Raw genomic sequence first — 16,419 nt, 5'->3', positions numbered from 1 at the left:
AGTTTCATAAAATTATTTTATCTAAAAAATTTAAATTCACATGAACAGTTGTATAAGAAGTCAGTTGAATGTAACGAAAATCTGTGTCTTTTTGTGTTTAATACTTTTATCTTCTTGCCTCGTTTATCCCGAATTTCTTTCCCCTTTCCACACCTTAATTTCCCTGACCCTTCGCGCTTTTCCCAGCTTTGTATCGCCCACAACTTGATTTAATGGAGCTTCTTCCATGTTCACACGTTAAAAACCTTAACCAAACTTCCTAAATTAAAATATAAATATTTAAACATGCGGCCCAAACGCACGTAGTTGAAGACTGATGTAACATGCCTACTCTATAATCTGAGTCGAAAAGCGTTTCTAGGTAAAATTATTTCTTAAAGTATGCCGTTGCAGGAAAGCAAGTTGAAATTTTTTAATAAAACTCGATAAAGACCTCTCAGGTAAAGAGCCGTGTCAGTTTTGGACAGAAGCTCAACGTTTCGGAGACCCTCTCCGCTTCCATCATCAGGGAAACGTTGGGTTGACCGCTATATGACCTTTTAATACAAGGTTGATATCTCCCCCGGTGGGTAATGGCAGCCGAACCCATTGGTCAGAGGTTGCACAGCGGACATATCAACCTTGTATCCAAAACATCATATCGCAGTTCACCCAGTATAAATCCCCTGATGAGGTCTTCGAAACTTTGAGTATTGTTCCGGCAGATTCCATTAAGCGTGAAATGTATGACCTTGAGAATTTTAAATATTTGTATCTGGCAAACTTTGGGCCGATTTTGTCGTGACTTCCACATAAGCTTTACCGAAGAAAATGGGTATTCCTAATTTGAAATTTGTGGTCTGGATTGAACATGTATAATCTGGTATAATGTACTACAATACGCCATGTAATACATTATTCCATGTAATATGTTTATCTGGAATTATTTGATAAACTGTTGACACGATTATGCCATTCTCATCCATCATATTTCACTTGAGCGAAAGAATAATCCTGATTTACATTACCGTATCCCATAACTGCACTTAGAATAATCTGGATATACGAACATTGCATGAACAGGAAAAAGCGAGGAAGTAAACGCTGTTTAAATAAACGCAGCGGTAAATATTTCCAATTAAGTATAGAGTTATAGGCCTAAATACAAATGGATTATATCCGTGAATATAAATGAATTCAACCTCTCCTTGTTCTGTTGATTAGTTTCATCATGTATAAGGGCAAAGAGGATATTATCGAAAGAAGATTTTTAAGCCGGTAAAAGCAGGTAATAGGCCTATATAATAATAATAATACAGACTACTAATTTTGTATGTATTCTATAAATTACAGTTAATTGCTGGTTTATATCATCGCTTGTAATTGGTAATTAATCGCAGCCATCGGTACTTGATGCTGTTGGAATTATTGTCCAAGAGGAGATATGCCTTTAAATTCCATGGAAGGGTTTCTCTCGTTTCAGTAATAACGATGTATTAATGTACACATAACTTTTAACTACCTGATCCGTAATTTGAATTACTAATGTAATTGTGAAGTCTTATTTATGACCTCTTTGAATTATGCCAATGAAGAATTGTTTTGATATTAATCAAATCGCGTGATATAATTAAGGTTTTGTGGAGGGCATAGACTGGCTATTTTGACTAAGGTTCTTTGTGATCTTCCTTAGTTTCTCCAAGAAAATTCTGGGACTTTACCTTGAAATAGTCCACGATCCTTTCCTTCGACACTCTATTCGCATTCATCTACAGTTGATATAGCGTCGTTATGTAAATCAATAGTCAGTCAACTCCCACATTCATTTCATAGCATTTGGTGCCATATTTGTAGTTAAATTAACATCTGAGGTCCGTGGGAGTTTCGTCACCTGCTCCAGAGTACAGCCACTTATTCGTCTCGGGTCAGATACGCGGGTTTCCCTGGGGCTTGTTCTATGCTGTAAACAAGGTGCACTTAAGAACGTACTGATTTTTGCTGCGTACTTCTGCCTGTTGGCCTGAGAATAAACGCTGAATAAGCGAAGTGTATGTCATTTTATCGTCAACAAATTCGACAAAAACAAGTTAAAATTATGTCCACGAAGAAATTAAGAGTAGATGGAATTCGGAAAATTTAAAGATTGACTGATTTTACCAGCTGTTTCATATGGTTGTCAAAACTTACCCCCTCTCCATAAAAATATATTGAGGTGTTCCAAACGAAAATATTTAGACCTAAGAGAAGAATAAACAGGAGGTGAATAAAATTTCAGAATGAGCATCTTCAGTATTTATCCTTTTTACCAAATAGTATTACAGGGATCAAGTCGGGGAGGACGAGATGAACGGAGAATTTAGCACACATGAGAGAGATGTGAAATACACACAAAGTTTTAATCGGAAAACCTAGAGGAAAGAAACTCTTCGGGAAACACAGGCTTAGATGGGAGAATAATATTAAAACAGGTCCTAAAGAATAACATTTGACGGCGTGGACTGAAATCATGTGATCTAGAATATGCTTCAGTGGTCGTCTGCTGTGAATAAGTCGAGTCGACTTTTAGGTTTCATAAATGGTTGGAAATTTCTTCCCTGACTGAGCAATTATGAATTTTTAATAAGGACTATTTAACGGATTTGTTTCATTTTGAGAAATATCCGGACAGAAAACGGACGCCTAACAAAGTTACAATAAATATATCGAATCACTTTGACAGTTTTAATATTGAGTTTCTTCTTTTTTCCCAGTCAGCTGTTCAGCGTTGCGTCATGATTTACGATTGTGCCCAGGATAATTCCTCCCCGTAATTTTCATGTGACTCCTTGTTATGTACCGACTGTACATTACGCAAATTTATCGCTATGAGTTGGGAATCAAGCAGTCAAATTATTGACGTAACGCATGAAGAGAACTTTAGGTTGAGTGGCTGTACTAGAACACGGTGAAAATTCGTAATCAAATTTGTAGACCTTTGGAGCGGTTTGAACCTCGTCTAATTAGAGGCATGAGGAAGGCTACAAAGAGGTGGATACTGGAGGCGAATACAGTTCTTTAGTTGGGAAAATTAGCGTCAGTAGCCACTTCGGCGTATATAAACAACAGTGCGTGTTATTGAGGATGTTTTCTGCTGGTCTAATTTAGGTATCTCTTATAAACAGGTGAATGTAGGGATAACGATATTTATTAGAGACTGTGTTTATGCTGAAACGTATGGACGAAAGAATAGTATACTTAATTCAAGGATCGTGATATATTCTCTTTCTTTCGGAGTACAACGGATATGACATAGAGCGTTTCCTGTGGTATTCCACAGTGGCAGTTCTACTGACCTTGCCCTGAGCTACAATGCAGATAACAGAAACTAGATTATATATGTGTCCAGAGGGACCTTGCTATGCAGACCTGCAGACTGATGATATTCCGTAAGCAGTATTACGTGTTAAGAATGCTATGAGGAGTGAAGGACACTACAGTGCGGGTGGTATTTGATGCATTATTCACACAATGACTCTCGAACGACGGTCTGTTCATAAACACTTGGAGCGTCAATGGGGTCAAAGAGTATATTGAAAGCCGAAGGTTGTGGTCGAGTCATTTTCAAATTGACCGCCGAGAGAACCTGAAATCTTACTATGTTCTTTTATAACTCTGCACCATCTATTTTAAATCAGTAAAATTTAAATGTTTATCAGCTTCGTCACATTTAAATAACTTGCAAATATAGTAGAAAAAATATTCGCTTTGTTGTTCAAATTAGATAAACAACTTTATTCTGCTTTCAGGTGCTGATATTTGCGTTACATCGTCCTGGTGAGTAAACATTGAATTATTACGTTCTTAATCAATCTGTTACACAAGTATTTTAAATATCTTGATATAGCTGTGATGTGTCAGGAAAGTCAGTTTTGTAGTATTGGGCGAAATATTTTCAGCTGAAACAATGGATCACGTATTCCTTGTAAATTGATAGCCACAAAAATGCTTAATACATGTGTTGATCATAGCCATCAATAAATTAATTGATACCACATTAATGAGCTGGGGTGGACGGGGTCAGGTTGCTTGTAGCTAGCTATCTGCTGCATTAAAACACGGGTAGACGCATTATACATATTCGCCCAAGGTCTCCCTAGTTACTAAATTCTCCAAAACTTTGCATGTCATGCATAATGTTGTTACCTACAAGACTACATGATGTTTTCCTAGAACAACACAGTCCTCCTCTTCAATACTTTTTTCCTAGTAGTGAGGTGTAAGGATAAAATGTCGGCCCGACTGGCAGATAGCTTGAGGATTTTCTCTGTTTTCCTCAGTCCTCTGGTAAAATATTGGAATAATACCTTAACATAGTTGACGACTATTTCTTTGCATATTAGGTCCTATACCATTCTCTACAGTGTGCCTTCGGCTGCTGAAAGGGCATCGTTAAGTAGGTGAAGACTCGCGTTCTACTGAAGGCACCGCCATTGTAACTTAAACAGTTCTTGCCCTTTCGTGTCACTGTTTAATAATGGACTCGCTGCTGCCAGTTGTGCGTGTTCAAGGAAAATTGTTGAAAAGAAGCTTAATTAAAATAGTTTTCCTTTCGCTGCAAACCTTTCTGCGTTTCACTCCATTGCCGCCAGTCTTCTCTTCGTCAGGCCCCTCTTAAACCACCTTCGGTGGACTCTGAATAAGGCGCATTTTGCTTTCTGCTTGAAGTGAATATCCGAATACAAACAGGAGACACACGCAAAGCGGAGCGGGTCTGTGAATCGACTTTGAGTCTGTAAACGCTGTTCATTCGAACAGTTAATAGCCAAAATTTGTGTGTTCGGAATCTGTTACAATGAATTGATTTCCAATTAAAGAATTTGTGATTGTGTCTCCGACGTTTTACTAAAGTAGAAATTTCTCAGCACTGGTCGAATACTGCATTGGACTCTATGAAATATTCGTTGCAAACACGTTCAGTTAATCGTTTGCACTGATTTGTTTAAAAAAAATATTCCGCATTTTGAAATACTCTTGCTAAATATGCATGGTTTCTGAAGATTAGATACGATCTCTCGATGTACAGAACTTTCACGAGCGTTAATTAAAGCTAACAAAGCCAGTTTCATATTTAAATTCTGACGTTCCTGTCGTTTGTATGGTTGGACTTTTTTTTCAGAACTGTTTTGTTATGAACGCAATTTGTTTCATTGTTTAAAATAGTCAATATTTTGAACGTCGGCCGCTGGAATGGAATGTTATAACTCAAAATAAACAGGGCATAGTGTACAAGTGAAGTACGATCATATACATTTACAAATAATAAAGCGTGTTTTGTTATTAACAGAATTATTGGACAACAGTTATTTCAAGTCCGACTACGATTATAACTCCACGCGTATTTGAATCAACAATGCGTTAAAACACTGTATAATTTCTAGTATTATTCATTTGTTTGCATTACTGTGCGTAATTTTAATAAAGAAAACTGTAAAATATAATGGTTTTTTCCCAATGTCCGCTCACGTAATGAAAAGTCGATGTTCTTTTGTTTATTGGTTTTGTGCAAAGAATGTGGCCGATCACAGTGGCCGCACGGTCTTGGATGGTGGAACACCGTAATCGTGAATTCGAATTTCACTCGACGCATGATTGGCGTGTTCGCCATTCTGTGTTTTGCGCTCTGATGGCTTTGCGGTGGGCCCGTCCCCCATGAGAGAAATTCTGCCAAATGTCTAAAAGGTTAGGTCAGAAATTAATTTTGAACTGTAATAGGCCAAAAGGACTTAACTGTAAATAATAAAAAGAAGATTTGTACAAATAACGAAGCTTCGTAGCATATTTTTATAAAACCTTTGTTAGTATAGTTGTAATTATTTTTCTTGTATCGTACACTAATATGAAAAGGCGGGGTACAATATCGGAATTTGTATTGATCACTGTTGTTTGGAAAGTACTATAAGAAATTTCTAGTATTATTGCTGCTGTCGGAGGTGAGGAGCCATTTGACTCACGCCTAGTTATAACAATATCTATGCGCTGAACTGCGTCAGCTGGGCCTGCATCGTGACAACAGTCAGAGCTGACGTCACGATCACAGTCAGCAGTCTGAAGATGAGTGTCCGGTCAATATCAATGATTACTAGAGGGTAATGACGCAAAATTGAAGTGTATTTACACATTAACCGCTTGGAACATTAACCCTTCACTCGCTCAGCAAATTATTCCGATAGAATGATGAGCAGGTTTATTGTAGTATTAACATGATATTCCAAGTTCGAATTTTGTGAATTGGATCTGAACAGATTATTCAATAAGCGACAAAATTTTGAATTTACAATCGAAGTCTGAAGGTTCCTGACAATGGAACGTCGTAATATGTAAAGTGTCTTTTGGAATTCGTCGATCATATATATTATAAAATCGTGATGTAACAACGTTTTGGAAGCTGGATTCCGCTTTCATCATTAGGTAACGAAGGGAGAAGAGGCCAGAAAGCCTGTCTGTTGGGTCCCCTGGCCGAGCCAGCCTCACACCTAGACCCTGGTCGTCTTCTGATAGAGAAGCACGTGGTTTACAATTCTGCAAACCCACGCATTAGTGATGATTTCTTTAATAGTGGGCAGAATAGTTCCTGATAAAGCCAGTTCCTTTCCGAAATACAGATTGATGTCCGGTATTTAAAACATTCGTTCTGGACCGCTTAAGATCAGTTGCCGAACATTTATGCTGCCATGAAGCACAGATGGAGGCTGTTGCCCCCTTTCCAGTACCACCGCTTTGATGTTCTTCACTTTAAAATGCTAACGAGTACCATAGCCTCGCGTCTAATAAGATCTAAGAGCCCCCTACATGATCAAATATGTGGAAACAATATTCAGTCATTACAAGTAACATTTTACGGCGTTAACTTTCAGCGTTTCTAAGCACTTAATAGTCTTTTAATTGCGTTCTATAGTATTGTTTAGTGATTTGTTCTTATGGCATTCCTGCATTTCTCTGTCAAGTAAAATTCCGAAAGAAGATTCTTGGCTCTTTCCATGCTATGAACGAGCTATATAGATTTCAATCCTGTCATTCCCTGTATATTGTTGTTTAATATTAATCTATCGTGTGTCGTGCAGGCTCTTGACAACTTAAGCTGAACATTTGCATCTTCTTGCAGATTTATCTGTATATTACCGTGAAATTATAATAAATGTATACCTCATAATGCCGGCATATGCACCATTGATCAATGCGTAGTGTTTTCAAAAACGCTATTAATATTATAATAATAATAATAATAATAATAATAATAACGACGTAGTATTGTGCAGAAACGGAAACGCTGTAAAGGCGTCTGCGATCGTCAACTTGCTGTCGTGTTCTCTCATATAAACAGGCGAAGCGCTTTATGGCTCAAGGGAACAGCTTTTATAGTGCAACTCCCAAGGTTGAACTCTCCCGCGCTCGTTTGCTTTAATTTGTTAAATTTGGGCCCAAACGCCCGATGCGGCTGAGTGGACTTTAATATCGTAACAAATCAACGTAACAAGGCTCAAAACACATGAATGTTTTACATCTTTCGCCTTAATCACGTGGCGGAAATGAACACTGCCAGTTCGTAATGTAGAGTAGTGTGTTTTGTTAGAGAAAGTGGAGGACAATTCATTATCTCTCCATTTTATTTTATATAAACAACTGCAAAAGCTCCTGGTGTTTTAAAATAAACAATACTGAAGGAACGAAGTTCCTCGTTTATTGTGACAGGCTTATGAATATGCATTCGGGCTGACTAAAAATTGTTAACCCGTTGAGTCTGTAAATAATGTGGTTACTTCATATTTAGTATAGCGGTCTTTTATAAAAGTATGTTTTACTCCATTTTTAGTCTTTCCATCAAGCACTTTGCAAGAGAAAATGCAGTATTATTCTTACTTATTATTAACTTCTGAAAGGAAATGCAAATACATATTTTATTATTTACGACTAAATCGCGTGACGTTATAGTTTAGTTCAGTCATTGTGCTCTGTAGGGTCCACCGCAAAATGGAGAAAATTTAAAAAATAGACACGCAACTTATATTAAAGATTTTAGACCCAAGATCTCAGGTAGTTCTGCAATTTCAATATTCAATACACGTTTTAGTCTTGTCATATCTGGGATGTTGCGCCGTGTAGACTAGTAGTAATTTACAGACATTTCAGATGTGCCTACTGCGTCCATCATCACGGTGATTAAGACAATCATTTCTTGATGATAGAGACAGCACCTCTGAAACGTCGGTAAATTTCACCAGATTCCGCTGTCTAACATCTCAGAAAACACGCCTGTTTTCGTTTTCTTCGTCCTTTGATGATGCACTGTTGCACCAGATTTGTGCTTAAGACCAGTGAAAAGGCATTGACTTCTGTGTTTTTCTGCCCTCACTTAACCGATCTGTAGCTTGGAACGGCTGATTTTTATGTTTTACGAGGGCTTATACACCGGAGTACGACGTCACATAAAGGCAAGGCCGGTATGAAGAGAAGCGCGGACTGCGATAGAACTCGACAGACGCAGGGAAAGGTTTGGTCCAAGGTAAGACGAAGTTGATTAGTGCCGTCATTATAAGAGCGGAATATGAATCTTAATATTTCTTCACTTATGGAGCCGAAGGAATCTTTGAGGCAAAGATTAATCACTTGCATTGCAAAAGGGAAGTTTGAAGCACTTATAATGATAGTAGGCTATCCATCAGAAGGACAATGGGGCCTTTAGTGTGGGTAAAACTTGAATTAAAATAAAGGGGTGCATTTAAAAGAGGAGGAAATCACGTTAAATATCTTTGTTTAAATATGAGTTCTGTAATAATTGGAAACATCCTTGGGGTTTACTTTATCATGAGGAGCTTCGTAATTTATAATCCTCGCTGATATTAAGAGTTGTTAAATCAAGGAGGATATAGTGGGCGGAAGATGTCATGGAAGAACTGAGACACATACAAAGTTCTAGTAAGAAGACCTGGGGAGAAGAGACCACATAAGTACCTAGTTTCACATGTGAGGATAATATTAAAATTGATATTATATAGGGTGAGACGATGTAACCTGGATTCAACTATAAATAGACAGGGCTCAGTGGTGGGCTTTTGCGAATATTTTGATGAGTCTTTGGGTTTTGTGAGGGGTGGAAAATGTTTTACCAGTCAGGAAACTGAAATATACTTAATATCACACCATCGATCAAGCTGAATGGAGCAGGGATCAGATGTCGTTCTTTCATGAACACGTGTTGAAACTTCAGATTCTGTAGAAAACTATGTATTTCTGGACCAGGCGAGGAACTATTTCCTGAAAATGGCCTCTCGCCATTTGGTTTCATTCATTTCTAGCCAAATTATGTCGAGGGTCATTAAAGTCGAGGTGCGCGTTGGAAACTGTTGAACAGGTTGCCTACCTGTAAGAACCCATTTAAGCTCCTCTTATTATCACTGAAATTAGGTTTAACCGGTTTAAGTAGTACTTGCGGTATTATGACCTTGAGATTACGTAGTGAGCGTTGTCGAAGTTCTCTCTTCCGTCCCATCTAATGCTCTTATGTACGCAATATATCCTTACAGTTCAAAGCTTCAGAAACAATAGGCAAGGATAGGACAAATGAATAGTTAGCAGACTATTAAAATGAAATATGTAAGGAAACGTGTATAAGGTTTTTTGAGACGTGTTCTTTCATACAAGAAACGGACACCGTTTCGCAGTTTTCTTGTACGATATATCCAGCACTGTGAAGGGAATATGGTAATATGACAAGCGCCATCTTACCTCTTCGATTCTACGTTATTAATGTTGCACAGTTGTGGTGCGATACTTACGCCCATAAACACTGCACGTTCTCTTTGGTAGCACTGAGAGTGTTGATTGTGTTAGAACGTCACGTCGTCAACCAAGTTTAAAGTAAGTATAAACAGCAAGACATTGCCAACGTGGATATGGCGAAAGTTTATTAGGAGTAACTTGTAATTAGTCTCAAAACTTACCAAAGCATTTACTTGATTCATTAATTAGTTTTACTCTCTAGATAATGAGCCGGGATAGCTCAGTCAGTATAGTGACTAGCTACGGGCTGGACGACCGGGGTTCGATCCCCGACGGGGGCAGAGGATTTTTCCTCTAGCCTCTGCGTCCAGACCGGCTCTGGGGCCCACCCAGCCTCCTCTACAATGGGTGCCGGGGTCCTTTCCCGGGGGTAAAGCCGGCCGGGGCGTGATGCTGACCACTCACCCCCATCTAGTGCCGATGTCAAGGAAGAGAGGAGCTATACCTCCACTCACCCCAAACGCCTACATGGCGTATAGTGGGACAAACTTTACTTTTACTCTCTAGATAACGCGCAGCTTCTAAGATTACGTAATTTGGAAATGAATAGATGGAATGCGTAGAGGATAGCAGAAAATAAAGTAACACGTTTTAAGGAGAGATTCCAGGTACTAAATTCTGCGGGTTTAAAGACGATTTTTTGTGGGATGTTGAACAGTGTAGACTACTATAATTTTACCGACGTTTTAGAGGCGCTTTCCGTTTTCATAGCCATGATGAAAAGCCCAGAAGACAAGCCATCTTCATGCAGCATAGAATGCCAGGAGAACGATTCGGGTTCTACAGCTTGAAATCGAATCTCCCGAATACAGGTCGCCGCGTTGAAGAGAAGCCGTCTGAATTAGGAATGACGGATATGCGGTCACTGCAAAGTGCTGATTTGAGTACGAGCCCGAGCCCGAGGACCTGCTCATGAGACAAGGGAAGAGCTACATGCCGTCATGCGCGTGTTTACCTGTCGTGCTTAATTAGACCCTGTGGGACTTGTGTCTAGATTTCCATGGAAATAAAGGCGATATGAAGTCGATACGGCTTACATTATCTAACGTTGTAAATCACAAGAATGTAACGACATTCCGCTATTTGGACGTGTGATCGGAACAGACATATCTGAAATCGGTTCCGTTCTTCCACCTCTTGATACATTTTTACGGAATTTAGTATGTGGCACTCATCTCTTTGTTCCTTCGTTGTAGCTAACACCAAATATTCCATTTCGTTTCACCGCATGTCTCTAACAGTATCAAGTATGAACTAACATAAAGTAATGCAGTCACCAATGTTTGTGTAATCTTTCTACGGGGCTATTTAATTACAATCGTCTATTTTTTTAATCCTCTGTAACTTATGAATTAGAGAATGCGTCGTTAAATAAACTAAAATCTAAGGCATGTCTTCTCTTTTGCAGTTTCAGATGTTAGCGACCTTTACATATAAATAAAGAATCCATTTAATACTTTAAGCTCTTTATTTAAACGCCTTGTTTTATTCACAATATTTTGTTTAATATTGAAAACAACCTTAAATATTATTTTCAAAAAAGTTTATAATTTTAAGGATAGTATTTATAAGGATACAAATATTAATAGGTCTAATAAATTATAGCTAATACGAAAAATTTAGTAATTAATTTACTCATGTTTTATTTCAGTAAATACTTTAATGTATTTTCATACATTCTTTATGCAGTATTATTTCATCTTTAATTCCATCAAAAGTTAAAGGATATTACTAATATAATAGAATTTAGCAAATGTTTCGAACAATATAATAATTTAATAACACTTCACTAATTATTTGGTACAAATTTTTCTGTACTTATCTGCTACAGTTTCACAGCTTCTTCATGCAGTATTTAATTTTTACTTACATGTGCAGCCCTTTTCCTATTTTTATCGTAGAAGAACTTGCAGTGTGGTCTGGTTTGAGAAAATCAGACGAGACAGTGACGTAGGCTCGCGTTGCGGCTGCAGCGACAACTACAGCAGTTCCCTCGTCGTAGTCGAGATACGGACTGGCTTGGAAATGAGCTCCTGCTCCGGCTCCAGGTCCAGAGTCGCAGCTTCCCCCTCCCATCCCACCCCCTCGCAGCATCCCGTCACTCCACTCTGCATTCACCCCAGCGTTCTGTTCACCTCTCCTAGCTTTTTCATTCCTTTCTGCCCAAACTGTCCCTCTAGCCTCATTCCTCCACGACTGACCTTCATTCTTTGTAAATCCCATCCCGTCGCTACCGCCATTTCATCTTCAAATGCCTCTCACATCTCCAAGCAATTTATTATCTTCTAAGGTCGGGGCCAGAGAATTTACAACGTACCACAGAAATACCTATTATTCTGCTTCCTCTACGATTCCGTAATAGCAGTAGTAATAAAATCGCTCTATCAAAATTACTTTCTTCTTTCAAAAATATTGTCAGAAATGACGGAATGTTAAGTCTGTACTTATACTTCTTGACAAACTCCACGGAGAAGAGCTCATAAGCTGATAGTCACTCACACGGTCAATTTATCTCAATCTTTTTATGGAAGTCGGAAGATTTGTTATCGTGTACACAAGAGCTTGCCAGTGGATTCTGTCACGAACCATTTGAAACCATCCTTCACCCCATTTCTTTAATATTAATTCATATATCCTCCCATCTATTGCGTACCTATCAGCTAAATCACTGCAATTTCAAGCAGTAGGCTGATACTAGTAGAACGCCGCGATGGTGCGGCAACTTCACCATCTCCTCTGTTATGCGTGTAGGCTAAACACAGTGTCTCAGGCGGTTCATGCATCTAACTCGCTTGAATGTATTTCGACGTTTCCTGAGTTGTTAGGCATGAAAAGTAGATTTATCAGAGCATTGTTATTTAAATCTACCTTAAGTACCACGTCTGTATGTTCCCATCTGTTTGAGCGCGGATTTAATACAATAAATAGAGCTGGAGCGTATGGAAATAAATCCGCTGGCATTTTTGCAGACAATCATGAACGTTCGAATGCCATAAAAGAAGAGAATTTCTTGATCAGATTGACAACTATTGCTATAAAAGTTTCTAACGATGGTATGTTACGTTCATTATCGTTTTTCTTCTTGAACAGATCCATTGTTCTGTATATTTAAATGAAGCCACGACGTTTCAAGGGCTGACTGGCTCTGTTCCCTGTCTTCAGGTGATAAGAACATCACTATCTCGAGTCATTAGAAGATTGGGATTAGCCTTTCTGTTGGACCCAACAGAGTAGCTTTTCTTATCATATGAATAAGGTTGGGGGGGGGGGGGGGGGTTATCAGCTCTTGAAACGGCGCGGCTTCATTTAAATATGCAGAACAATGGATTTAGTCAAGAAGTAAAACAGTATTGAAATATTACTTTCTCGAAGGAATCTGCTCCATGGAGTTAGCTGGATAGTTAATTACTTTGTTAACTTGTAGTTAGTTATTTAGCTAGCTCGTTAGTTTGCCAGCGAGAGACGCACGTGGAACATAATTGAATGAACAGCAGTAAAGCAGAGAGAGAGGGAGATAGAGAAAGAAAACGAAGCTAGGCAACACAACAGATCTGACCCCACATCCTGCCAAGATGTTTACTACTTTAATCTCTCTTCCTCGGTCAACCAGAGCGATGGACAGACTAAATGTTCGGACCAGGCTTGTCGGATGCTCTGTAATTTGTGTGCTTTTAGTCGCATTAGGTTACCATTTTCTTTCTGCTTCAGCTTTCCCAGAAGTAGACGTTACAGTAATCGGATTAGGGTTTCAAAAGAATCGAATGCTACATTCTAGTGACAGTTTTATTTTTGTTCCGTCAGTGGAGATTGGAGAAGAATTTTAAGAAAGATATTAAGTATATTGACGTATAAAAGAGTTCTTTCATTAGTTTTTTGTGGTTGTTAAATGTAATCTCATACTTTGATGGAAGATCACAATTTGCAAGTCTTTGAAAACAAAGCGATTATGAAATTAGTAGAACCTAAGGAGTATGAATTAAGTAAGCACTTTAGAATAATGCATAGCTGGGAACTTTGCGATTTGTATGGGCGACATTTTTGTTTGTTTGTTTAAGATTGGAGCTGGATTTGTGTCTCGGGTAAAGGCATAGCGGTAGAGACGCCTCTTTTAAAGGGGTTGCCAATCGCATCTGAAATTATTTAATGATACTAACTATAACATGCACAAAATCAAAACATTTTACCGTATGTACATTGTAATTTAAAGGTGGAAATGCACTTCCTGCATTAAATTTCCCGGTTCCAGTATTCTACTTTCTAGAATTGTATTCCACCGTTAACACACTTAATTTGACATGTAATAAAAATGCGTTAACTGTGAGGTCAGACAACTGTTTTCTTGACGTTACCGTGAACATTTCTGTTCCTTTATATTGCGTTTCTATCTGGAATTATTAGCACTTATATTCTCTTGTTTTTCTTCTCTTATTCCGTCTTACAGCAGACGCTGTCAGTCTTCGCCATTACGACGTTGTCTCTATCATTGTTTTCCATTTTCTTTCGCCTGGAATCTTTCTTATCGTCACTGATGCGCTCTTCGTGATTTGTAACTTCCGATTTCTTTAGATGGAATGAAGCATGTACTTTTTCTATTAGTGTTTACAGCTACAAAGTTCCTCAGTTCAGGTCAGTTGAACGTACGTTAACTGAAGAGACGCTTTAAAACACTTTTGAAATAGTCCTTCACGTATCGCAGTGCCTTGTGACTCATCGCTAACTATCTAGGTAACTGTGGCTTTATGGTAATCTCAGAGTTTGGTAGAGACGTTCTCAAGTTTAAGGACGTCTGTAGCTGAGTCACCGACGTGAGTGGAGTAAAGAAAGGCCATTTGCTTGACTCCCACAAAAATGTTCACGTTCTTAATTGTTAATGTATTTTAAGTGGGTAACTCTGAAGCGCACAAGACAGCATTTGTCTCTTAGTATTTTGTGTTTTACAGCAGTTATAAAAATGTGGACAAAGTTATATTACGCGCAATATTTCATCAGCGCACAAAAAAAACATGAGGAATTAGAGTTCGATCTTTTTTTTGCCTGTGGTTATTAATAAGAAATTGTGTAAATTAAATACGCAGGAACGACCAAGTGTGCTATATTCGTATAACGAACAGCACAGCCTTCTCTTTGGCCCGAGCCGTATGACCACTCATCACTCATAAGCAGATATTTTAGAAGGGGATATTGATACTTATTTGATTTTATCCATAAATGTTATTTATTTTTATTCTTTGTTTCTGTTATATTAATTTCCTTCCGTGTGAGAGCTATTTAATGAACTCTGCCATCAGCCACCTTATAACCTAATACAGAACTCCATGTGTAAAGTCGTAGCTTGTAGTTGGTAGTAAGGACTTTTGCCCATTAAATTCCTTCTCGCTAAGTTCCAGAAGCGTTCCTGCTGACGTAACTAAATTACCTTTGAAGTTCTTAATTAAGTGAACCTTGGACTCCTTCGGGGTCTCCTGGTACCTTGGCAGAGCTTAAATTTACTTTGTGGTTGCCAAGAGAACAGACGGGAAAGAAAACTGAATGCGTTATCATTACCGACGCTAAAGTTTTATATATTTGTTTACATAATTGTTACGAAAGGTAAAAATGACATTTTAGACCTAAATGAGGCAATATTAAGTTTTTTCCTTAAAAACTTCATATGAGCCTAATTATGACCCCTTTCTAAAATGGTTGAATTTTAAATTATTGATGGAGTTATACTTGAATCTAAAAGCAAGTCTGGTAGAATTCAAGCGAGGAATCTAAATTTTAAATGAGTTCCAATAGCTCTCTACACCAATGAAAAGTAAAAACACAATATGGACTATAAGGATGAATGGGCCCATTGGAACATAATAGGCAGTAACACACAACAAAACCTAACACAAACTAAGGAGACTTATAGAAAAACCATTTACAAAGATTGAATTTAACCCTGTTGGCTTTAGCCTTTAAATCACGGAGACCTGAAGAAATTAAATAGGACATTGCAACATTTCACATGGTACGAGGACACTGAAGTGAAAGAAATTTGCGTTTTCTATGAATGTCTGTAGCTACGCAAAACTCTAATATTAATATGCCTTTCGTGGTTCTCACTTTTGAAATTCATAGAACCGCCATGTTCAGTGGCGCGGTGTTCTGAACACTAATGAAACTTCCGTTTTCACAAAAGTAGGGGAATTTCTTGGCCAGGTGACTATCAGATTGTCAACAATTATTCTGCTTTATTGCGTTATTTAATTGTCATATGGTCCACAAAGTGTACGAAAAGCTGCGTGCACTGAGTTCAGCATTTTTTATCCATTCTTTTTTCTAGAAATCCATGCACACAGGTCAAAGCTGGTGTTCTCTGCTTGACAAAATTCTCCTTATTTCACAGTACCTTCATAATGCCAGTTCATTTTTATATTTAATAAATAGTGATAAAGACATAATATGAAATAGCTTGAACTCGGCTAGACTTAATTGGATTTCCCGGGATCTATAAAACGTTCAGCAACATAAATTCCTGACGTAAATGAGAAATTCCACGTCTTTACACTACTGCATTGAAATATAATTTCTAGCCCTGAAATAAATTTCCAAGTAATGAAGTTAAGTTTGCCTCACATAGGATATCGTATTTTCCGT

The 16,419-nt window shown here is 38.1% G+C and overlaps 1 protein-coding gene and 1 long non-coding RNA gene across 8 annotated transcripts in view; one reads left to right on the top strand and one right to left on the bottom strand.

Annotated features, from left to right (window-relative positions):
• Window positions 1-11,966, bottom strand: part of LOC110832817 (uncharacterized) — a 34,255-nt gene extending 22,289 nt beyond the window's left edge. For all 3 annotated transcript variants that reach the window (XR_002544061.2, XR_002544062.2, XR_015537371.1), the window contains exon 1: window positions 11,666-11,966. This is a non-coding gene — a long non-coding RNA (uncharacterized LOC110832817). The remainder of the gene's footprint in view (window positions 1-11,665) is intronic.
• Window positions 1-16,419, top strand: part of LOC110832816 (uncharacterized) — a 124,702-nt gene that overhangs the window by 43,128 nt on the left and 65,155 nt on the right. For all 5 annotated transcript variants that reach the window (XR_015537370.1, XM_087356966.1, XM_087356963.1 and 2 more), the window contains exon 2: window positions 3,765-3,792. Coding sequence is in view for 3 of the 5 variants with exons in the window: in XM_087356966.1 (XP_087213092.1) it covers window positions 3,765-3,792 (28 nt within the window). In the remaining 2 variants the exon portion in view is untranslated. The remainder of the gene's footprint in view (window positions 1-3,764; window positions 3,793-16,419) is intronic.

The sequence above is a fragment of the Zootermopsis nevadensis genome, unplaced genomic scaffold (genome assembly GCF_977971745.1).
Source record: "Zootermopsis nevadensis isolate Lab colony 2312 unplaced genomic scaffold, Znev_1.0 Znev_ptg000028l, whole genome shotgun sequence".
In the NCBI taxonomy this organism is placed as follows: Eukaryota; Metazoa; Arthropoda; class Insecta; order Blattodea; family Termopsidae; genus Zootermopsis; species Zootermopsis nevadensis.
The sequence above is the reverse complement of the archived record's forward strand: the minus strand, read 5'-3'. Positions and strand labels throughout refer to the sequence as shown.